Raw genomic sequence first — 20,960 nt, forward strand, 5'->3', positions numbered from 1 at the left:
ATTATCGAAAACCAGTAATAAATTTATGTTTCCTACATCTTTAAAGCTATGCATTTTATACAATTTAGTTTTTTGTCAAAATTCACCCCCTACCCCTAATTCACCCCCTCACCCCACATTTTTTAAAGGTGTATTTCCATGCATATCCATGTTATAATCATGATCTGAAAGTTTCATGAAGAAAGTACATCCAAAAAAAAGATATAGAACAATTCCTATAGTAAGTCACCATTGCAACATGCATTGACTGCGTATCTCTGTGTGTGTGTCTGTGTGTATATGTGTGTGTGTATGCTTGTGTGTGTATGCGTTTTTTTTTTTATATTCGTTTGTTGACAATCTTATTATATTAAAAGTTGCAAGTTGTGTGGTGGCTAGGATAGCGCGCGATGCTTGCGGGACGACCGTAAAGCATTGCTTCGCAAGCACTATGCGCTACCTTAGCCTGATACAGCTCATCTTCTCAGTCGCTCGATTCTGCGCAGCTCCATCATCACTGTGGCCGATTCCTCCGATTCCAGCATGGCGTTGACTATGTTGTCCGCTCTGATGGAGCGACCAGTGCCTCTTCTAGACGACGACTCTTCTCCAGGAACCGTCCACATACGAAAAGGATGAGGTTGGCGTCTTCCACATGCCCTCGCCCGCACCAGGGGCACTCGTCAGTTTCCTCGTGACCAAAGCGCTTTAAGTAGCTCCGAAAGCATCCATGGCCCGAGAGGATCTGCGAAAGATAGAAGTTAACCTCGCCGTGTTTGCGGTTAACCCATGGTTCGAGCTTCGGGATGAGCTTGTGCGTCCACCGCCCTTTAGCTGAGCTATTCCACTTTCTTTGCCATCGTGCAATGCTGTTCACCCTGATAGCGTTGTGTCGCACAGGCGCGTGCGAATTGCGCTCCACGGCTTGGGCGGCCAGGTACTCCAGTGGCACCATACAAGCTATGACAAGCGCCGCATCATCGGAGATAGTCCTGAAAGCGCAGCTGACTCTGATTGCGCTCAGCCTGTAGATCGCGCAAATTCCTCGGCTGTAGCTCGGCGTTGCCATCGCTCTTGACCATATTGGCGCAGCGTAGAGGATGACAGACCTAATGACGCTCATTAGAAGAAGACGTCGTTGCTGTTTAGGTCCCCGCATGTTAAGCATTATTCTCGAGAGAGCTCTGCAAGAATCAGCTGCCTTTTTATGCACATATTCTAAGTGCTCGCGGAAAGTTAATCTTGTGTCAAAGATGACGCCAAGACACTTAATCGCCCTCGTTGACGCGATGGTGACGCTGCCTATCCTTATTTTGGCAGTCTCCACTTTTTTGCGACGACTTCCGTCTTGTGCGCCGCTAGCTCGAGCCCAGCTCCTTTCAACCAGCTTCGTATGCGATTGATACTTTCGCTGCACATATCCTCTGTATCTTTGAGCTCCTTGCCTATGGCGACGACGGCTAAATCATCAGCAAAGCCAATGGTACGCGCACCTGCTGGTACTTCCAAGCGCAGTACGCCCTCGTACATGATATTCCATAGGAGAGGCCCCAGCACTGAGTCTTGGGGTACTCCAGCTGACACTGTATGAGTTTGGGGACTCTTACTCGTGTTGTATACTAGTAATCTTCCTCTGAAGTAGCTCTTTATTATCTCTTTTAGATATTTAGGGATATTATATTGTGACAGCGCATTCACTATCATATCCCAACTAGCTGTCTTGAAGGCGTTCTTAACGTCCAGGGTCGCGATGATGCAGTATTGCTTCGTCCCGTGCTTCCATCTGGTGCCTTGGATGGCGAAAGTTGCCAGGCCAACAACTTTTTTTTAGAGCATCTGTTGTTGACCGGGCCTTCCGGAATCCAAATTGATTTGGTGATAGGCCTCCGGCGCTAGCAGTCTCCAGTCTAGAGCAAATGAATTTCTCAAACACCTTTCCCACGGTGTCTAAGAGGCAGATCGGTCTGTATGAAGATGGCTCGTCTGGTGGTTTGCCAGCCTTGGGTAGCAATACCAGGTTCTGGGTCTTCCATTTTGCAGGGAACGTCTCTTGTATTAAGCAATCGTTGAATAATTCGGCGAACGTACTAGGGTGCAAGGCAAGGGTTAGCTTTAGCGCACGATTTGGGATCCCGTCCGGCCCTGATGCTGTGTTGAGAGAGCTGAGAGCTACTAAGATTTCTTCGTCTGTAACTAAAACAATTTGAGTGCTCGTTGAGCCCTGATTAGCAGACTCGGACTCCGGGGCATGTATGGAGCTTAACCGTTCTGAAAACGTTTCCACAATTGATTTAAGCTCCAGACGATCCGTCGGCTGCACCTGTTTATCTGCGTATAGTCTTTTAACTACTATCTTATATGTCCTGCCTCAAGGGTCATATTCGGCTGAGTCGCACAACTCTAGAAAGCATTCTCTTTTGCTTGCCCGAATGGCCTTCTTCAACTGTCTTCTGGCTGCCTGGTAAGCTAATTGTTTTTCGAAGAACGTAGACCTACCCCGAGCCCGTTGATAGTTTCTTCTCGCCTGGATGCATTTGCGTCGAGTGTCACCTATTTGTGCATTCCACCAATACGTAGGCTCTTGTTGTCGCGTCAACTGCTTGCGGCGTAACATGCTGCTATTGCAGGCAATCTGTATTTGGGCCACCATTTGGCATGCTCTGGGCTCAGCATTTCCAATTGTGCCCAGAGACTGAATGGCCTCTGAAAAAGCCGCGGGGTCTAAAGTATCCAGCCGACACGATTCCCTCCACAAGGTTGACGCCCCGGCAGGTGGCTCACCTATTGATCGCTACCCGTATAGCTATCGCAGTGGCTCTATGTTGCTTCCCAACGGGGGATGAAGTGACAAAAGTAATGTCAATTACAGATCCGTATCCAGCCCGACTGAAGGTGAACTCGTAGCCAGTGTTGAGCAGTGCAACATCTAGTGTCGCGAAAATCTCCAGTAAGATACGGCCTATGGCATTTGTTGCGTGGCTACCCCATTCTAACGCCCATGAGTTAAAATCTCCGGCTATAATGGCCTTCCGACCCCTACCATCCTCGGCAAGCTCGTCGAGCACCGTTGTGAATTCACTGAGCTGCATGCTGGGGGCCAGATAGCAACTGTAGAGCCATAGGCTACCATATCGGCCACGTACGAGCTCATATTTGATGTTGGCTTCTGTTGACCATGTCCTATGGCAGGTGGTCCTACAGTGATGAGGCTCACTGAGAAAGGCTACGTCTATGGATTTTCTTTTATGGTCTGCTCTAGTAGATTTTGGGCAGCACCACAGCCATTTAAATTAAGCTTTAGGAACCTTAACATTTCATTTTACGTGCAGCTTCACGGTAGGATGGACACTTAAAGCTACCTACTGAGTGGTTCGTCTGCTTTTCACCTTTCCGGACGCAGAGGCTACATTTAGGTGGCTTGGTGCATGCTTTTGCATAATCGAGGCACTTGAAACAGCGTTCAGTCTGGTCCACGGCTCGGATACGGTATGCTACTCATCCTATTCTGATTTTGGACAGCTCGAGCAGAGTTTTAGTTTTCCCAATTGGGAGAGCAACCGTAGCTCTTTGCTATCCACCAAAGGCTGGTCGAAGCGATTTGATAAACTCAGTGGAGAGTGAGCTATCCTTCAACTCCACCCTAATTGCCTCGAAGATCTCCTCTTCGCTCGCTAACTCATCTAAATCACGAATCTCAATTTGAGCCGATTCGGTACATGTCTTAACTACCGCTCGGTCGCCTAAGACCTTGCCTACAGCTTCATGCCGCTCAGATGCTTTAAATTTGGGTCGCTCTTCACTACACGAAGCATGACTGCAACCACCCACGCCTGAAATCGCGATTACATCACTTCTGGGTCGTTTTTGCATAGGCTTTCGTCCTTTAACCACTGTCCAGCTGTTCGGGTTTGTCCTTTGACCTGCCTGATTTTAATTTTCAGCTGTAGCTAGTAGAGCCATTGGTTCTTTTGAGTTCGCTGCGCTTTTATAGGGTTTCGGCTTTTTTGAGGGAGCTTTCCTCTGATCGATGGTAGCTTCCCTCGACTACTTGGGCTTTCTTAACTACTTTCTTGAGCGGCATGGACTGTACCTCACAGTTTTTAGCCGGACGGTTGTAGAGCTTTTCGGCCGTCTTATGGTGATTGGTCAGCCCAGCCAGCTCCTCACTTATTAGAACATTAATATGCCGCTGACCCCCACATAAGGCAGTCAAACCCTCTAGAGTAACTCCTATTTGAGCTAGCGATTCTTTTAGTGAGTTGGGTGCCTGGCCCTCAGCCACTGGAGACTGATTATAGGTTGGTGGCTGCGTCAGCGTCCTCTGTTGTTGCTGCGGTGATCGCTGAAACGAAGAACGACGCGCGGAAGCTTGCAGATCGTCCTCCATTCTGGCATCAATTTTTTGCTCCGCCCATCACGACGTGAAGCCTGTAGTGGGCAAAGGCTACTAATACAATTTTAGTTTAGAGGCCACAGTAACTTAAACTCAGCTTAACTACAGCAAGAGCCCGAAAGTATGCACTTCTTTTAATAACTGCATCTTCACTCCAGATGTTAGGTTGCTGTCTTTTTTAAGACTTAGCAACTCACCAAAGTTAGTGAGCAGCTGATTGTCCGTTGCAATTTCCAGGACTACTAACAGCTGTTAGAGTGAATGTACCTGATTTTTATTAATTGCGCAAGTGTGATGCCTAAAGTGACAAATCTTTTCGCGCTTGAAAAAGAAAAGGAAAGAGGAAAGCCCTGACGCCAAAACATTGAAGCTATTGCCCCCTCTCTTGCACCACTGGATTCTACCACTGGGGTACCCCACAAACTCGAAAACGCAACTCGAACCTCGGCTGCTTGTGTGTGTGTGTGTGTGTGTGTTTTTTATTTATATTTATATTCGTTTATTGACAATCTTATTATATTACAAGTTGCAAGTTGAGTGGTGGCTCGGGTAGCGCGCGATGCTTGCGGGACGGCCGTAAAGCATTGCTTCGCAGGCACTATGCGCTACCTTAGCCTGGTACAGCTCGTCTTCTTATTCGCTCGACTCTTAGGAGCTCCATCATCGCTGTGGCCGCGAAGGTGCTTGTTAGAGAAAAGAAAGAAAAATAAAGAATGTAAAGGGACAAAGTCGAAAGGAAAATATAAGAGATTGAAAGATCAAGGGAATGAAAGGGTGGGATAATCCAGAGTAATAAAGTAAGACTAATGTAAGCGGAGCGGAGAAGCAGACTATGGAGACATCGAGGTGCGAAGAAGACGGCGGCACGACTGGCGCAGAGACAACATTGGCCGGTCATGTTCGGAGATGCCACCAAGTACACGACGCGCCGCGAGACGGGCTAGAAGTTCAACAGCGGTCAACAAAAGCCGGCCGGGCAGATGCTGATCAGGCGAGTGGCGGAGCTAATGGCGGTCTTGTGCGCAGACTCCGTGTTCCATGATGCTCTCGCCGAGTGGGCGTTCTGGGAGCGCAATCAATCAGTCAGGTGTGCAAAGAAGAAGAGTCGCACAGTGAAGACCATGATAGCGCAATACATCGAGGGCCATCAAAGTTCGTGGGACGAGCTATTGCACGAGGTAGCGCTGGCGGTCAATTCCAGTGTGTCCGGCTCTACGGGCTTTACACCGGCACGTTTGCCTGCCGCACTATACAACGAGGGAAATGGAGCAGCAGATGGAGTTGATGATCAGGCTGGCGCACGGGCCAGCGCTGAACGTCAGAAAGAGAGAGACGGCTTCGACAGAAGGAGGGAGCTGGGCGTCCCGTAAGAGCTACAGAAAAGAGTAAGGATTTGATGGGTGGGCTCAAGGAGCGGCCACCGCAGATCAAAGCAAGAATCTGATGGGTGGACTCAAGGAGCGGCCACCGCAGATCAAAGTAAGTATCTGATGGGTAGCCTCAAGGAGCGGCCACCAGGATCAAAGTGAGGATCTGATGGGTGGGCTCAAGGAGCGGCCACCGCAGATCAAAGCAAGGATCTGATGGGTGGACTCAAGGAGCGGCCACCGCAGATCAAAGTAAGCATCTGATGGGTGGACTCAGGTGGCGGCCATCAAAGATCAAGGCAATCAAGTTGGAGAAGGAAGGCAGAGAGGTGAATTGAATGAGTTTCTAGAAGCACGGAAGGTGATCGATAAGCAGGTGGATGAGTCGCTTCGAGCTGGAGCCATTGAGTCGTCGACGAGCCCACACAGCGCACACACGGTTCTAGTTGAGGAGGGGACTGGGAAGTGGCGCGTGTGTGTAGATTAGCGCCCACTTGATCCCGGACGCATATCCTGCTATGAGGATCTTTTACCTTCCGGAGGGGCTACGACGCGCCCGATTTACCTCTACCAGGGATCTAGAAAGCAAGCACTGGCAGATCTTAACGGCGGCGGGTAGCCGAGCGTGCACCAGTCCATAGTGCCAAGAGGAGAGCGGTCCCAGTGGCGGATGATGCCGTTTGGGGAACTTTCTGCAGGCGCAAAGGAGCGACGTGTGACGAATCTGAGGAAGGTCACCCGTCGGCAACGTGGAAAGACGAGTAACCTCAGAGATGGATGGAGATGGAGTTTGGCGAACGGCACAGAGGTATCGTGGATGATGGCGCCTACAACGCGATGGTGGCGCCTTCAGTAGGCGCGACCGGCCGCGTGCATTCGCTAGTAGGGGTGTTGATTTGGATTTGTAATAAATAAAGTAAGCTTATATGAGAAAATCGTGTACTCATTAGTAGTTATTGCTTTATTAACCTTTGCTACTAACGTTGGGCGTGGCCGGCAAAATGCCCTACGTGGTCACCTAACCTTTAACTAATACCTTCCCCCTCTCCCTTTTCTCTAACTCTGTATGTCCCGTTATAACAGTTTTGTCTGATTTGCCACGCCCCCAATGGGCGGAGATATATCCTACATAGCTCGTGATCTTGGGTGGTCAACGCGGACCTACATACCAAATTTCAGCTTTCTAGCTCTTCTTCTTCTAAATTTCAAGTTTCTAGCTTCATCAACGCTTTCATACCCTTCCCACGAATAACCATCGAAACGCTTACATTTTGTTTGCATGAGCGTGACAAACGCTTTTATGATTTCGATATACCCTTCACTCAAAAGAAAAGAGCTGGGATCGTCGCGAACAATTTTATATATGTATAAGAAGTGAAAAGTAAGTAAAAGTAATATATTCTGCAAGCGGTCACTGCATGGTATTCTTAGCATGTCATATTTCGGTATACTTGAACTGCACTTGAATATGAAAAAATTTATGCAATACTGACTAAGTGTCGTTGCCTTCTAGTGTAAACAATTATTTGTATATAGAGAGTATATACTTGACATAGTGATGAGCACAGTGAGCTCTCGATATGTGCTGTGAGGAGCAATATAGGTATGCACGTATTTATGTATATGAACGTACGTATTTGCTGTGCGTTTATATGCATATACGTGCATATACATACATGTTGCTCCACACAGCGACGCGAATACTGTAGGAGCGACCCTCGCACTGGAAAGGGGGTCAAAGTCCTGTTAGAGGCGGGCTCTTTCGCTCCTACAGATTCAGCAATGGGTTCGCGTCGCACGCACGACGATCATCGGTGACCGTTAGCCGAGGTGCCGTTCGGGCCGGGTACAACGGTACTTCGGCCAATGAGAGGCTGCCACGCAATTTGGCGGGAAAGTGGCGTCACCAAGATCACGCCACTTTACCGTTTTTATGGGCACGAGCAGCAGAAAAGCCCCGCTCCAGAGCCGAACAGGCTCCGTTACCACACGAAGCAGGGCCTGTGGCTGGGGTATAAAAGGCCACCAGCAGCTTCATATAGGGGGTCGAAACTATAGTGAAGAGAAGATTTAAAGTGAAAGTCGAAGTGAGTGAAGAAAGTGCCAAAGTTAAGTGAAGTCAACGCGAGTGGTAAATCAGGACTCCCAGGACATCGTGGGAACAGCAAGGACATCGTGGAAACAGCAAGGACACCGTGGGAACAGCAAGGACATCCAGAGGGAATCCTTGCGGATCATCAGCGGCACCGATCAGGACATCGGTGCATATCGGCGGCTTAAGCGACGCCTGCACATCTGAGTAAGTTCACGTAGCCGTGCGCAAGAGAAGTGTTTGTGAGTGAAACGTAGCTAGTGTTGTGCTGTGAACGAGTGGGATAGTAGGAGAGACCTGTATATCTGATCGAAATCCTGGCGTTTCCTGAATCGTCCCGGTGAACTAGCGTGTTTTAGCTCAACACTCTCCCAGCCGGAGTGCGTTGAACCAGCGCTCAGTAGGTGTGCTTCGCTAAAACCAACCAGCGAACCAGCATAAATTTAAGTGACCCGTCGGCAACGTGGAAAGACGAGTAACCTCAGAGATGGATGGAGATGGAGTTTGGCGAACGGCACAGAGGTATCGTGGATGATGGCGCCTACAACGCGATGGTGGCGCCTTCAGTAGGCGCGACCGGCCGCGTGCATTCGCTAGTAGGGGTGTTGATTTGGATTTGTAATAAATAAAGTAAGCTTATATGAGAAAATCGTGTACTCATTAGTAGTTATTGCTTTATTAACCTTTGCTACTAACGTTGGGCGTGGCCGGCAAAATGCCCTACGTGGTCACCTAACCTTTAACTAATACCTTCCCCCTCTCCCTTTTCTCTAACTCTGTATGTCCCGTTATAACAGTTTTGTCTGATTTGCCACGCCCCCAATGGGCGGAGATATATCCTACATAGCTCGTGATCTTGGGTGGTCAACGCGGACCTACATACCAAATTTCAGCTTTCTAGCTCTTCTTCTTCTAAATTTCAAGTTTCTAGCTTCATCAACGCTTTCATACCCTTCCCACGAATAACCATCGAAACGCTTACATTTTGTTTGCATGAGCGTGACAAACGCTTTTATGATTTCGATATACCCTTCACTCAAAAGAAAAGAGCTGGGATCGTCGCGAACAATTTTATATATGTATAAGAAGTGAAAAGTAAGTAAAAGTAATATATTCTGCAAGCGGTCACTGCATGGTATTCTTAGCATGTCATATTTCGGTATACTTGAACTGCACTTGAATATGAAAAAATTTATGCAATACTGACTAAGTGTCGTTGCCTTCTAGTGTAAACAATTATTTGTATATAGAGAGTATATACTTGACATAGTGATGAGCACAGTGAGCTCTCGATATGTGCTGTGAGGAGCAATATAGGTATGCACGTATTTATGTATATGAACGTACGTATTTGCTGTGCGTTTATATGCATATACGTGCATATACATACATGTTGCTCCACACAGCGACGCGAATACTGTAGGAGCGACCCTCGCACTGGAAAGGGGGTCAAAGTCCTGTTAGAGGCGGGCTCTTTCGCTCCTACAGATTCAGCAATGGGTTCGCGTCGCACGCACGACGATCATCGGTGACCGTTAGCCGAGGTGCCGTTCGGGCCGGGTACAACGGTACTTCGGCCAATGAGAGGCTGCCACGCAATTTGGCGGGAAAGTGGCGTCACCAAGATCACGCCACTTTACCGTTTTTATGGGCACGAGCAGCAGAAAAGCCCCGCTCCAGAGCCGAACAGGCTCCGTTACCACACGAAGCAGGGCCTGTGGCTGGGGTATAAAAGGCCACCAGCAGCTTCATATAGGGGGTCGAAACTATAGTGAAGAGAAGATTTAAAGTGAAAGTCGAAGTGAGTGAAGAAAGTGCCAAAGTTAAGTGAAGTCAACGCGAGTGGTAAATCAGGACTCCCAGGACATCGTGGGAACAGCAAGGACATCGTGGAAACAGCAAGGACACCGTGGGAACAGCAAGGACATCCAGAGGGAATCCTTGCGGATCATCAGCGGCACCGATCAGGACATCGGTGCATATCGGCGGCTTAAGCGACGCCTGCACATCTGAGTAAGTTCACGTAGCCGTGCGCAAGAGAAGTGTTTGTGAGTGAAACGTAGCTAGTGTTGTGCTGTGAACGAGTGGGATAGTAGGAGAGACCTGTATATCTGATCGAAATCCTGGCGTTTCCTGAATCGTCCCGGTGAACTAGCGTGTTTTAGCTCAACACTCTCCCAGCCGGAGTGCGTTGAACCAGCGCTCAGTAGGTGTGCTTCGCTAAAACCAACCAGCGAACCAGCATAAATTTAAGTGACGTGTACATTTCTAACTTATTAAGAGAATATACATTTACGCTATAAAACCTAAATCACAAGTGACTAATTAATATCGCAGGGGCTTCAACAAATAAATTTATTGGCATGAATCCACAGTCAGCTGAAACTAACCCAGCTTAGACTCGGGATAAACCGAACCGAACCGGACGAGCTATTGCACGAGGTAGCGCTGGCGGTCAATTCCAGTGTGTCCGGCTCTACGGGCTTTACACCGGCACGTTTGCCTGCCGCACTATACAACGAGGGAAATGGAGCAGCAGATGGAGTTGATGATCAGGCTGGCGCACGGGCCAGCGCTGAACGTCAGAAAGAGAGAGACGGCTTCGACAGAAGGAGGGAGCTGGGCGTCCCGTAAGAGCTACAGAAAAGAGTAAGGATTTGATGGGTGGGCTCAAGGAGCGGCCACCGCAGATCAAAGCAAGAATCTGATGGGTGGACTCAAGGAGCGGCCACCGCAGATCAAAGTAAGTATCTGATGGGTGGACTCAAGGAGCGGCCACCAGGATCAAAGTGAGGATCTGATGGGTGGGCTCAAGGAGCGGCCACCGCAGATCAAAGTAAGCATCTGATGGGTGGACTCAGGTGGCGGCCATCAAAGATCAAGGCAATCAAGTTGGAGAAGGAAGGCAGAGAGGTGAATTGAATGAGTTTCTAGAAGCACGGAAGGTGATCGATAAGCAGGTGGATGAGTCGCTTCGAGCTGGAGCCATTGAGTCGTCGACGAGCCCACACAGCGCACACACGGTTCTAGTTGAGGAGGGGACTGGGAAGTGGCGCGTGTGTGTAGATTAGCGCCCACTTGATCCCGGACGCATATCCTGCTATGAGGATCTTTTACCTTCCGGAGGGGCTACGACGCGCCCGATTTACCTCTACCAGGGATCTAGAAAGCAAGCACTGGCAGATCTTAACGGCGGCGGGTAGCCGAGCGTGCACCAGTCCATAGTGCCAAGAGGAGAGCGGTCCCAGTGGCGGATGATGCCGTTTGGGGAACTTTCTGCAGGCGCAAAGGAGCGACGTGTGACGAATCTGAGGAAGGTCACCCGTCGGCAACGTGGAAAGACGAGTAACCTCAGAGATGGATGGAGATGGAGTTTGGCGAACGGCACAGAGGTATCGTGGATGATGGCGCCTACAACGCGATGGTGGCGCCTTCAGTAGGCGCGACCGGCCGCGTGCATTCGCTAGTAGGGGTGTTGATTTGGATTTGTAATAAATAAAGTAAGCTTATATGAGAAAATCGTGTACTCATTAGTAGTTATTGCTTTATTAACCTTTGCTACTAACGTTGGGCGTGGCCGGCAAAATGCCCTACGTGGTCACCTAACCTTTAACTAATACCTTCCCCCTCTCCCTTTTCTCTAACTCTGTATGTCCCGTTATAACAGTTTTGTCTGATTTGCCACGCCCCCAATGGGCGGAGATATATCCTACATAGCTCGTGATCTTGGGTGGTCAACGCGGACCTACATACCAAATTTCAGCTTTCTAGCTCTTCTTCTTCTAAATTTCAAGTTTCTAGCTTCATCAACGCTTTCATACCCTTCCCACGAATAACCATCGAAACGCTTACATTTTGTTTGCATGAGCGTGACAAACGCTTTTATGATTTCGATATACCCTTCACTCAAAAGAAAAGAGCTGGGATCGTCGCGAACAATTTTATATATGTATAAGAAGTGAAAAGTAAGTAAAAGTAATATATTCTGCAAGCGGTCACTGCATGGTATTCTTAGCATGTCATATTTCGGTATACTTGAACTGCACTTGAATATGAAAAAATTTATGCAATACTGACTAAGTGTCGTTGCCTTCTAGTGTAAACAATTATTTGTATATAGAGAGTATATACTTGACATAGTGATGAGCACAGTGAGCTCTCGATATGTGCTGTGAGGAGCAATATAGGTATGCACGTATTTATGTATATGAACGTACGTATTTGCTGTGCGTTTATATGCATATACGTGCATATACATACATGTTGCTCCACACAGCGACGCGAATACTGTAGGAGCGACCCTCGCACTGGAAAGGGGGTCAAAGTCCTGTTAGAGGCGGGCTCTTTCGCTCCTACAGATTCAGCAATGGGTTCGCGTCGCACGCACGACGATCATCGGTGACCGTTAGCCGAGGTGCCGTTCGGGCCGGGTACAACGGTACTTCGGCCAATGAGAGGCTGCCACGCAATTTGGCGGGAAAGTGGCGTCACCAAGATCACGCCACTTTACCGTTTTTATGGGCACGAGCAGCAGAAAGGCCCCGCTCCAGAGCCGAACAGGCTCCGTTACCACACGAAGCAGGGCCTGTGGCTGGGGTATAAAAGGCCACCAGCAGCTTCATATAGGGGGTCGAAACTATAGTGAAGAGAAGATTTAAAGTGAAAGTCGAAGTGAGTGAAGAAAGTGCCAAAGTTAAGTGAAGTCAACGCGAGTGGTAAATCAGGACTCCCAGGACATCGTGGGAACAGCAAGGACATCGTGGAAACAGCAAGGACACCGTGGGAACAGCAAGGACATCCAGAGGGAATCCTTGCGGATCATCAGCGGCACCGATCAGGACATCGGTGCATATCGGCGGCTTAAGCGACGCCTGCACATCTGAGTAAGTTCACGTAGCCGTGCGCAAGAGAAGTGTTTGTGAGTGAAACGTAGCTAGTGTTGTGCTGTGAACGAGTGGGATAGTAGGAGAGACCTGTATATCTGATCGAAATCCTGGCGTTTCCTGAATCGTCCCGGTGAACTAGCGTGTTTTAGCTCAACACTCTCCCAGCCGGAGTGCGTTGAACCAGCGCTCAGTAGGTGTGCTTCGCTAAAACCAACCAGCGAACCAGCATAAATTTAAGTGACGTGTACATTTCTAACTTATTAAGAGAATATACATTTACGCTATAAAACCTAAATCACAAGTGACTAATTAATATCGCAGGGGCTTCAACAAATAAATTTATTGGCACGAATCCACAGTCAGCTGAAACTAACCCAGCTTAGACTCGGGATAAACCGAAGGTTCGTTACAGTGCATACCACACTTTATAAGTTTGTTAGTGTGAGTGTGCGCAAAATTGCGCTCACTATCTACATATATATTTTTTGTTTGCGCTCTGTAACGGCTGTTTGTTGTTGGACTTGCTCTCAACATATTTATACCTCTCTAGGTTTTTACTTGATCCTACATCACCTAGTCCCAAATCTGTTTCTCCTATTGATGCTGCTGTTGAAACTCGAGCCCCTGCTCCAAATTTGGATACTACTTCTATTGTTGTTCAAACAAAGAGTGACAATAAGTCAGCCACTCCGGGCATCACCTTATCTGTCGTCTCTCCTCGAAAGCAAGTATTTTTATCTAAGCTTTCATCTGACACTACATGTGAGCCATTATCTGCTTTTATTTCTAGCAAGATTTCTGCCAATGTTTTTATATTTTGGAATATTTTACAACCATATAAGATCCTAAATTCTGGCCACCTCATGTAGTTGTGCATGAATTCAAACCTAAGAATCGTAACAAATCGACTCCTGTTTCCTTGAATCTAACTTCGGCGCAATCATCATCATAATAATGTTCATAATAGTGAGATCTTTTCAAGTAATTTCACTATTTATAGACTTGACCGTGCTATGCGTAGAGGGGGTGGGGTGTTAATTGCTGTTAAATCCAGTATCCGATCCGATGTGTTAATCTTTTCGTCCCTTCAGGATGCAGAGATTATAGGGGTTAAATTATTTCTCCCATCTTGCTCATTATTTATCACATGCTCTTACATCTCTCTCTCGTCTGATGCACAAGTTTATGTTCAACATATAACTTGTATTAAAGAAATTTATGAGCATGTAAATGATAGAGACTTGTTTCTTGTGTTGGGTTATTTCAATATTCCGAACACTTCTTGGTCATCAACTTCTAATGCAAATAACTTTATTCCGACAATTGATCACTATCTTTTTGATGAATTGATTACCCTGTCTATGTTTCAGATGAACTCTTTTCAAACCATCTAAATCGCACTCTTGATCTTATGTTTGTTAATCATGATTCGCTCATTAATACCGTGACTCCTTTCAACTCCTTTCTGCTTACCAGAGGATATACATATAGTCGCTGCTATCGTAAATGCAATTTTGTTTTGCTTAATGAATTAATTAATTCAACAGATTGGCCTATTTTAGATGAGTTGGTTGATATTAATTTAGCAGCATCGTTTTTTTATACCACCTTAAACTCTATTATGGATGTTTGTGTCCCTCTCTGTCGTATTTCGCCAGTTTTAAATAAGCCACCTTGGTTTACCAAGTCGATCTTAAGAAACATTAAAACTAAATGTTTTAAAAATTATAAAAAGTCTGGTTCAAGTGTTGACTGGTCTAAATATTCCATTGCCAAGTCAAATTTCAATCTTTCAAATTCTAGTTGTTATGAGAATTATCTTATACGTTGCAAACGTCAGATTTCTCGAGATCCTAAACAATTTTACTCATTTTTAAACTTGAAGCGTAAATCTTCTGGTTTGCCGTCCTCATTTGTCCTTGGTGGGGAAAATACTTGAAATGATCAGAATTCCTCTGATCTATTTGCAGATTTTTTTCAATCCACTTATATCTCTACAGCAACTAATATCCATATTCCCTTCTTGAATATGGGTTACTAAAGTTGTGTGATTAAAGAGTACAGTGTTTCTCTTCAGTCACAATTACTAAAATTGTTTAACTTCTAGATACTTCTGTGTTCCCTTCAATTTGCAAAGAATCATTTAAAAGGTGGAACATCTGATATTTCCAATTATAGAGGTGTAACGAACCTTCGGTTTTATCCCGAGTCTAAGCTGGGCTAGTTTCAGCTCACTGTGGATTCGTGCCAAAAAAAAAATCATCTGTTGGAGCCCCTGCTATATTAATTAGTCACTTGTGATTTATAGTTTATAGCGTAAAGTATATTTTCTTGAATATAAGCTTGTAAATTTACACGTCACTTATTTTATGATTCTATGCTGGTTCGCTTTAGCAAGACACACCGGCTGAGTGCTAGTTCAACGCACTCCGGCTGGGAGAGTGTTGTGCTAAAACGCGCTAGTTTCAGAGGTACGATTCGGAAAACGCCAGGATTTGGGTCTCTGAACTCTGGCGGTTTGCTCGACTATACAGACCTCTTCTACTATTCCACTCGCTCACAGCAAAACAATAGCTTCGTTTCACTCACACCACTTCTCTTACGCACGGCTACGTGAACTTACTCAGATATTCAGGCCTCGCTTAAGCTTACGAGCTGTTAACTCGCTGTTAACAACATCAGCTTCCCTTTTATTTATCGCTGGCAATGCTGTATGCTGGAGTTAATATTTTTTTTTAAGCTCCAATAAAATTAAAGAAAATATATTATTTTTCAGGCTGGGCACCTTTTCTCTATGCCCCTTGACCTGATGGTCTGCCGCTGCCAATGCCCACGCCGGGCGCTGCTGCAAAACTCGCCTTTCGGCTTTGCAACCCCCGGTGACATTGGAGCATGCGCGCACGGCAATTGGCATTTCGACCATTTCGCGCCTGCTGTCCCTCGCCGCTGGAGACGTCTCTCTGCTGGTTTTACTTGCTCCTTCAGCCCTCGAGGATGCTCTTTGGGGCTCTGTAGTCATTTCATGTACTGCTGCTAGGAGATCGGGCCACAGACGTCGTTCGCCCTTCGGCGCTCTCGCTTCGCTGTGTGTGTGCAGCAATTCTTTTCGTGCGGTTTGTTGTTTTTCCGCTTTCGCTTTCTTTAGAAAATGCATAATTTCGGCTGCGCGCGTTATTGTTGCCGAGTGCGCATGCACTGTAGGTGGATGCTGCTTGCACCTGCACTGCTTGTTGTTGTATTGCATTGCGCATGCACTGGCAGCTAAGTTTTAGGTACCGAACTGTACACTGCTTGTTGCCATGCGCGCCCAATTAAACATTTTTCTTCGCTTAGATGAGAAGCAATACACTTCGCTGTGTATTCACTCCCTTTTTTCGAAAAAAAAAAACGAAACAGCTCTATTGCTCACCCGTGTCTCCTCTCCTCTCGGCTTGAGATCCGCCACATGCGCCGTCCTGGCCCGCTTCTCTGCCGCCGACCTGATCCGGCAGATAACTGGGGACACAAAACTGGCCACGGTGTATGGGCCTCCGGCATCAGACAAGTGGCGTACCTTTGCCCACACCTTGTCACCTACGGCCGGCTTCCACTGCCGACTCCGTAGGTTATAATGCCGCGCCTGATCCTGTCCAGCTCGCTCCAGGCCTCGGCGCACTTGATTCATCCTCTGCCCTGCTGCATACGGCTGACCAGTCTTGCAGTCTGACACCGTTTGCAACGCTGCACGTACGCCCGCGCATCCGGATACATACCGGGCCAGTAGTATCGTGCGGCCACCCGAGGAATTGTTTTTCGGCTCCCATGGTGGCCAGCGGCGACTGCATCGTGGCTCTCTTCCAGTAGTTGCTTGCGCCGCTCCGTTGGCACACACAGCTTCCACGCCGCCACACGTTTATGGCCAGCTTGATGCGGACTGTGCCGATATAAGTTTCCAGACTCTTCGCGATAGTCTGGCCAATTTTGTGCCTTGCGCAGATCCTGGCACAGCTTGGTGAGCCAACGACATCCTGTCCCAGCTTGCGTCTCCTTACTAGCGGCCAAACGGCTCTCGCTGCCGTGAGAGTGCATCTGCTACCACATTTCGCCTGTCATTCCTTCACCTCCTTATCCACATGAAGCGGTTCTTGACTATCCGTAGTCACCTCCAGTGGCGTCTTGGGACCCATTTCCATGCTTACAGCAACCATCGATAATTTCGCTTCCAGTTAGTGGCTTGGTTTGGGATCTCTTGGACCAATTTTCAGCGCCAAACCGCCACACTCCAGTGTGGTGCCTATACTAGCCAAGAAATCACAGCCAAGCACCAAATCGTCGATCACTCCTGGCAGGATCAGCATCGGTATGTGGATTTGCTGATTTCCCAGGCTGATCGTCGTCTTCAGCTGCGAGTCAACCTGACTGAAACTGCCGTCCGCCAAGCGTAAGCGCCGCCGTGTGGCGCGCACTCCCACTCCTCTGAACCTCTCGCTGATGAAGCTGCTCGAGTCTCCCGTATCAATCGTTGCCTTCTGCTGTGAGACTCCAGCAGAAGTCCAGTGCCCTGTTGCGGCACGCAAAAGCGCGATGCCCTTCTTGGCCACACATTCGGCAACCCCTGGCTGGATTTGGGATGCGCGTCCTTGGTCCTGATGCGCCTGTCCTCGGCGTAGGAGAAGGCTTCGCCTCATCATCTATGCGACGATACTCCACGTCGCTTTCAGCGTCGTCCATGGCCATCAATCGCGTCCGGCCAGGCCGTGGCTGCTGCCGCAGTCTCTCCCGATCTTTTTCCAGCTGGTCGAACTGCCAGGTGCATCAATTCCACCAGAGTCCGGAATTAATACGGGCGGGCGTAGGCACGCAGATCGGGCGGACTTTTGTTGTAGATGAGCTTCATCTCGCGGTCTGCTCCATAGCGCAGGGGCCGCATGAGAGTCTGCATCTCAACCATGTAGACCTTGAAGCTCTCATCTCTCTCTTCTCATGGAAGCTGCGCACAAACGTTGCCCACGCCGTCCAGTGCCGATTGTTGGCCATATACCACTTTAACGCCATACATTTCAGCAGCTGTGGCATCGCCCTCGGGATCATGTCCAACTCCAAGCCATATGTTTCAGCCGACCACTCCACTTGCTCCAGGAACTCCAAAGGCTTTGTAGTGCCATCAAAGCGGAAGCTCCACTCCCTCACTTGTTTGGATACTCCTGAGCCGTGGTGCCGAACCCTCGTGGCCTTATTTCTGCTTGCGGGGTGTATGTGGCTCCCATCTCACCTTGCCACGTATCCTGCATGTGCAAGCTCTGCCTCCAGATCGTCCTCCGTGACGGTGGCCGTTGCCTCACCCCTGAGTGAGGCACGGCGTGCAGTCGACCCAGCTCGGCGATCCTCAGTGAGTAAGGAATGCTTCCTTCATTCCTCTCAACCCACTCGCCAAACTGCCTCCGCATAACGCCCAGTGTGCCTGACAAGCTCACTCCGAACTCGTCACCATAACGCAGCACTTCATCCTTTTTATTCTCATTCACGAAAGTGAATTAGTGTATTGGTTTTGTGCAATGTCCATCTTGCTGTCCGCCCGTCCGTCCTTCTGTCCGTCTGTCCGTATGAACGCAATCTATTTCGGCGCTATTGAAGCTAGAGACTTGAAATTTGGAACACATACTCGTGTATATCTCCGATTAATAAAGTGTTAATTTTTTCCCGATCCGCCCACTAGGGGCGTTTCCGATATGCCAGAAATCATATTAATTGAAGAGCTAGAAAGCTGAAATTTGGAATATAAATCCGCATCGACCACCCAAGATCACGAGCTATGGAGGATATATCTACGCTCTTTGAGGGCGTGGCAAATCGGATAAAACTGTATCTCCAAAAGTTTTACAGCTAGAGCGCTGAAATGTTTCATGTCAGCTAATGTGATGATTCTATAGAGTCTACAGACAAAAATCGGCAAATCGGACCTGAAGATATAGTGATTTTTAAATTCTGCTATATTTTGGACACTATTGATGCCAGAGACCTACAATTTTGTATATATACTCGGGCTGATCACCCAAGACCAAAAAACTTTGTCGGATATATGTATGTCCGCCCAAAGGGGGCGTGGCAAACCGCAAAAGTTGATATCTGCTAAAGTATAATAGCTAGAAGCTTCAAATTTAGATAGTTAAGATACCAGTAAACTCCTCTATCAATGACCCAAAACTAATTTTTACGCCTTTTTAGGGGCGTGGCATATCGAAAATACCCTGTAATTTTCATATTTTTTGAGGGTAAGCATTCAAACTTTGCAGTTAGGGTACCGTTATCTCGTTCTAAGAACTGTCCAAAAATGAGGTGTCTACGCCCAGTATTTCTACAGTATTAGAGCGAAACTTAACTACTGAATTCTTGATTGGACGTGAATGAGTATTCCGCAGTCGGTAACTCCCGACTGCAACGTTCTTACTTGTTAAATGACCTTCCTAGCTGTATATCTTATTCCACTATATTTATGTATGCGGATGATGTGAAACTTTGCCTTCCGTACTCCAGTGCAAATGGGCGTATTCATCTTCAACATGACCTAAATGCATTCCAACTTTGGTGTGTGGAAAACCAGCTGGACTTAAATTGCTCAAAGTGTATGACAATGACCTTCAGTCGTACCGTTCCTTTAATTGTTGATTATAAAATTAGCAACATTTCCTTACGACGCATTGGTGTGATCTTTGACTGTAAGCTAAATCTTAATCTTCATATTTCTACCACAGTGCGTTTCTTTGCACAGTGCGTTTCATGTTCTTTGTCTTAATTTTAATAAATATTATCACGTATTTACCTTAGAGCTTTCTCCCATGAAAATGGGAAATCAGGGTATAATGGTTTTGTTAAAATGTTTTTTTTTAACAAATACTAACAATTCATTGCGGGATTATACCGATTTAAATCGAACTATTGCGAGATTGTTTTTCTTTTGGTTTATCCGAATCTCTGAAACTAAATAACGATAACTATAGCCCTTGGACGTGGCCGCCACTAGAGTAACAAGGCGTCACGATCGTTAACTGGGGCCCGAGCAGGGACCACTTCGTTTATAAAATTGTGCGGATAAAAAAATAGAAATATAGTGCCACGAGTATTCCCTAAATAAAATATACAAAATTAAATAATACGTGAAATTTTTTTCAGTTGTTGCGCGCAAAACGATCAAATATAAGCGACTAAAAATAAAAAATACGTAAATAAAAAATTAAGATAATAATTATAATTTTAATATGATTAAATAATATGCAATGATACGGAAGTTTTGAAGAATTTTTTTTTTATACCCTGAACCCATTTTCAATGGGAAATCAGGGTATATTGGTTTTGTTGAAATGTATGTAACAGGGAGAAGGAGGCGTGGCAGACCCCACAAAGTATATATATTCTTGATCAGGGTGACGAGCTGAGTTGATTTGGCCATGTCCGTCTGTCCGTCTGTCCGTATGTATGAACGCGTCGATTTCAGAAGATATAAGAGCTAGAGACTTCAAATTTTTTTTAAAATGTCCGTAATTAAGCGCGCCTATCAAGTTTATCATTAAAAATCGATAACTCATCCCGATCTTTTTTTTATCGATAAAAAGCCTTATCGAAAACCAGTTATAATATTATATCTTCTACACCTTTATTGCTAGAGTCTCTAGAGTCTAATGTATGCTTATATGCAATTTATACAATTTCGGTTTTTGTTAAAATTTACCTCCACCCCTAAGTTCACCCCCTCACCCTCACTTTTGTAAAAAGCGTATTTCAAATACTAGAGACTTTTGCTTTGGCAGTTATATGCATATTCATGTTATAATCATAATCTGAAAGTTTCATGAAGATCGTACGTCCATAAAAAAAGTTATTAAACAATTAAATTCTCATAGTAAGCGCACACTGCAGCCCATGCGTGTTTATGCGTGAGTGCTTGTGTGTGTATGTGTTTGTGTATATGTGTGTATGTGTTTGTGCATGTGTATGTATGTGTTTGGGTATGTGTGTGTATGTGAGTGTGTGTATGCGTTTGTGTTTGTATGCGTGTGTGTGTATGTATGCCTTTGTGTGCGTACGTGCGTGTGTGTGTGTGCGTGTTTCTTGTGTAAGCTGAAAGACGCGAAAAATTATTGAAATATCTATTGCTCCAAGGGTTCAGGGGATCTCGTAGTCGAGCAGTCTCGACTAGAGCTTTCTTAGTTGTTTTTAATCTTTTTCGTCGGTATTGCGCGAGTTACATATATCTAGGCACCCGTCGA

At 46.7% G+C, this 20,960-nt stretch overlaps 1 protein-coding gene across 1 annotated transcript in view; it reads right to left on the reverse strand.

Moving 5' to 3' along the window:
- Positions 1–4,712: 4,712 nt before the first annotated feature.
- The window catches only part of FoxP (forkhead box transcription factor P), a 192,996-nt gene continuing 176,748 nt past the window's right edge, over positions 4,713–20,960 (reverse strand). Inside the window, exon 8 of the mRNA XM_089461915.1 lies at positions 4,713–5,055. Within this exon, the coding sequence (XP_089318041.1) occupies positions 4,978–5,055 (78 nt within the window). The 3' untranslated portion in view covers positions 4,713–4,977. The remainder of the gene's footprint in view (positions 5,056–20,960) is intronic.

The sequence above is a fragment of the Drosophila arizonae genome, chromosome 2 (genome assembly GCF_054131065.1).
Source record: "Drosophila arizonae isolate 15081-1271.41 chromosome 2, UAZ_ARI_1.0, whole genome shotgun sequence".
Classification (NCBI taxonomy): Eukaryota; Metazoa; Arthropoda; class Insecta; order Diptera; family Drosophilidae; genus Drosophila; species Drosophila arizonae.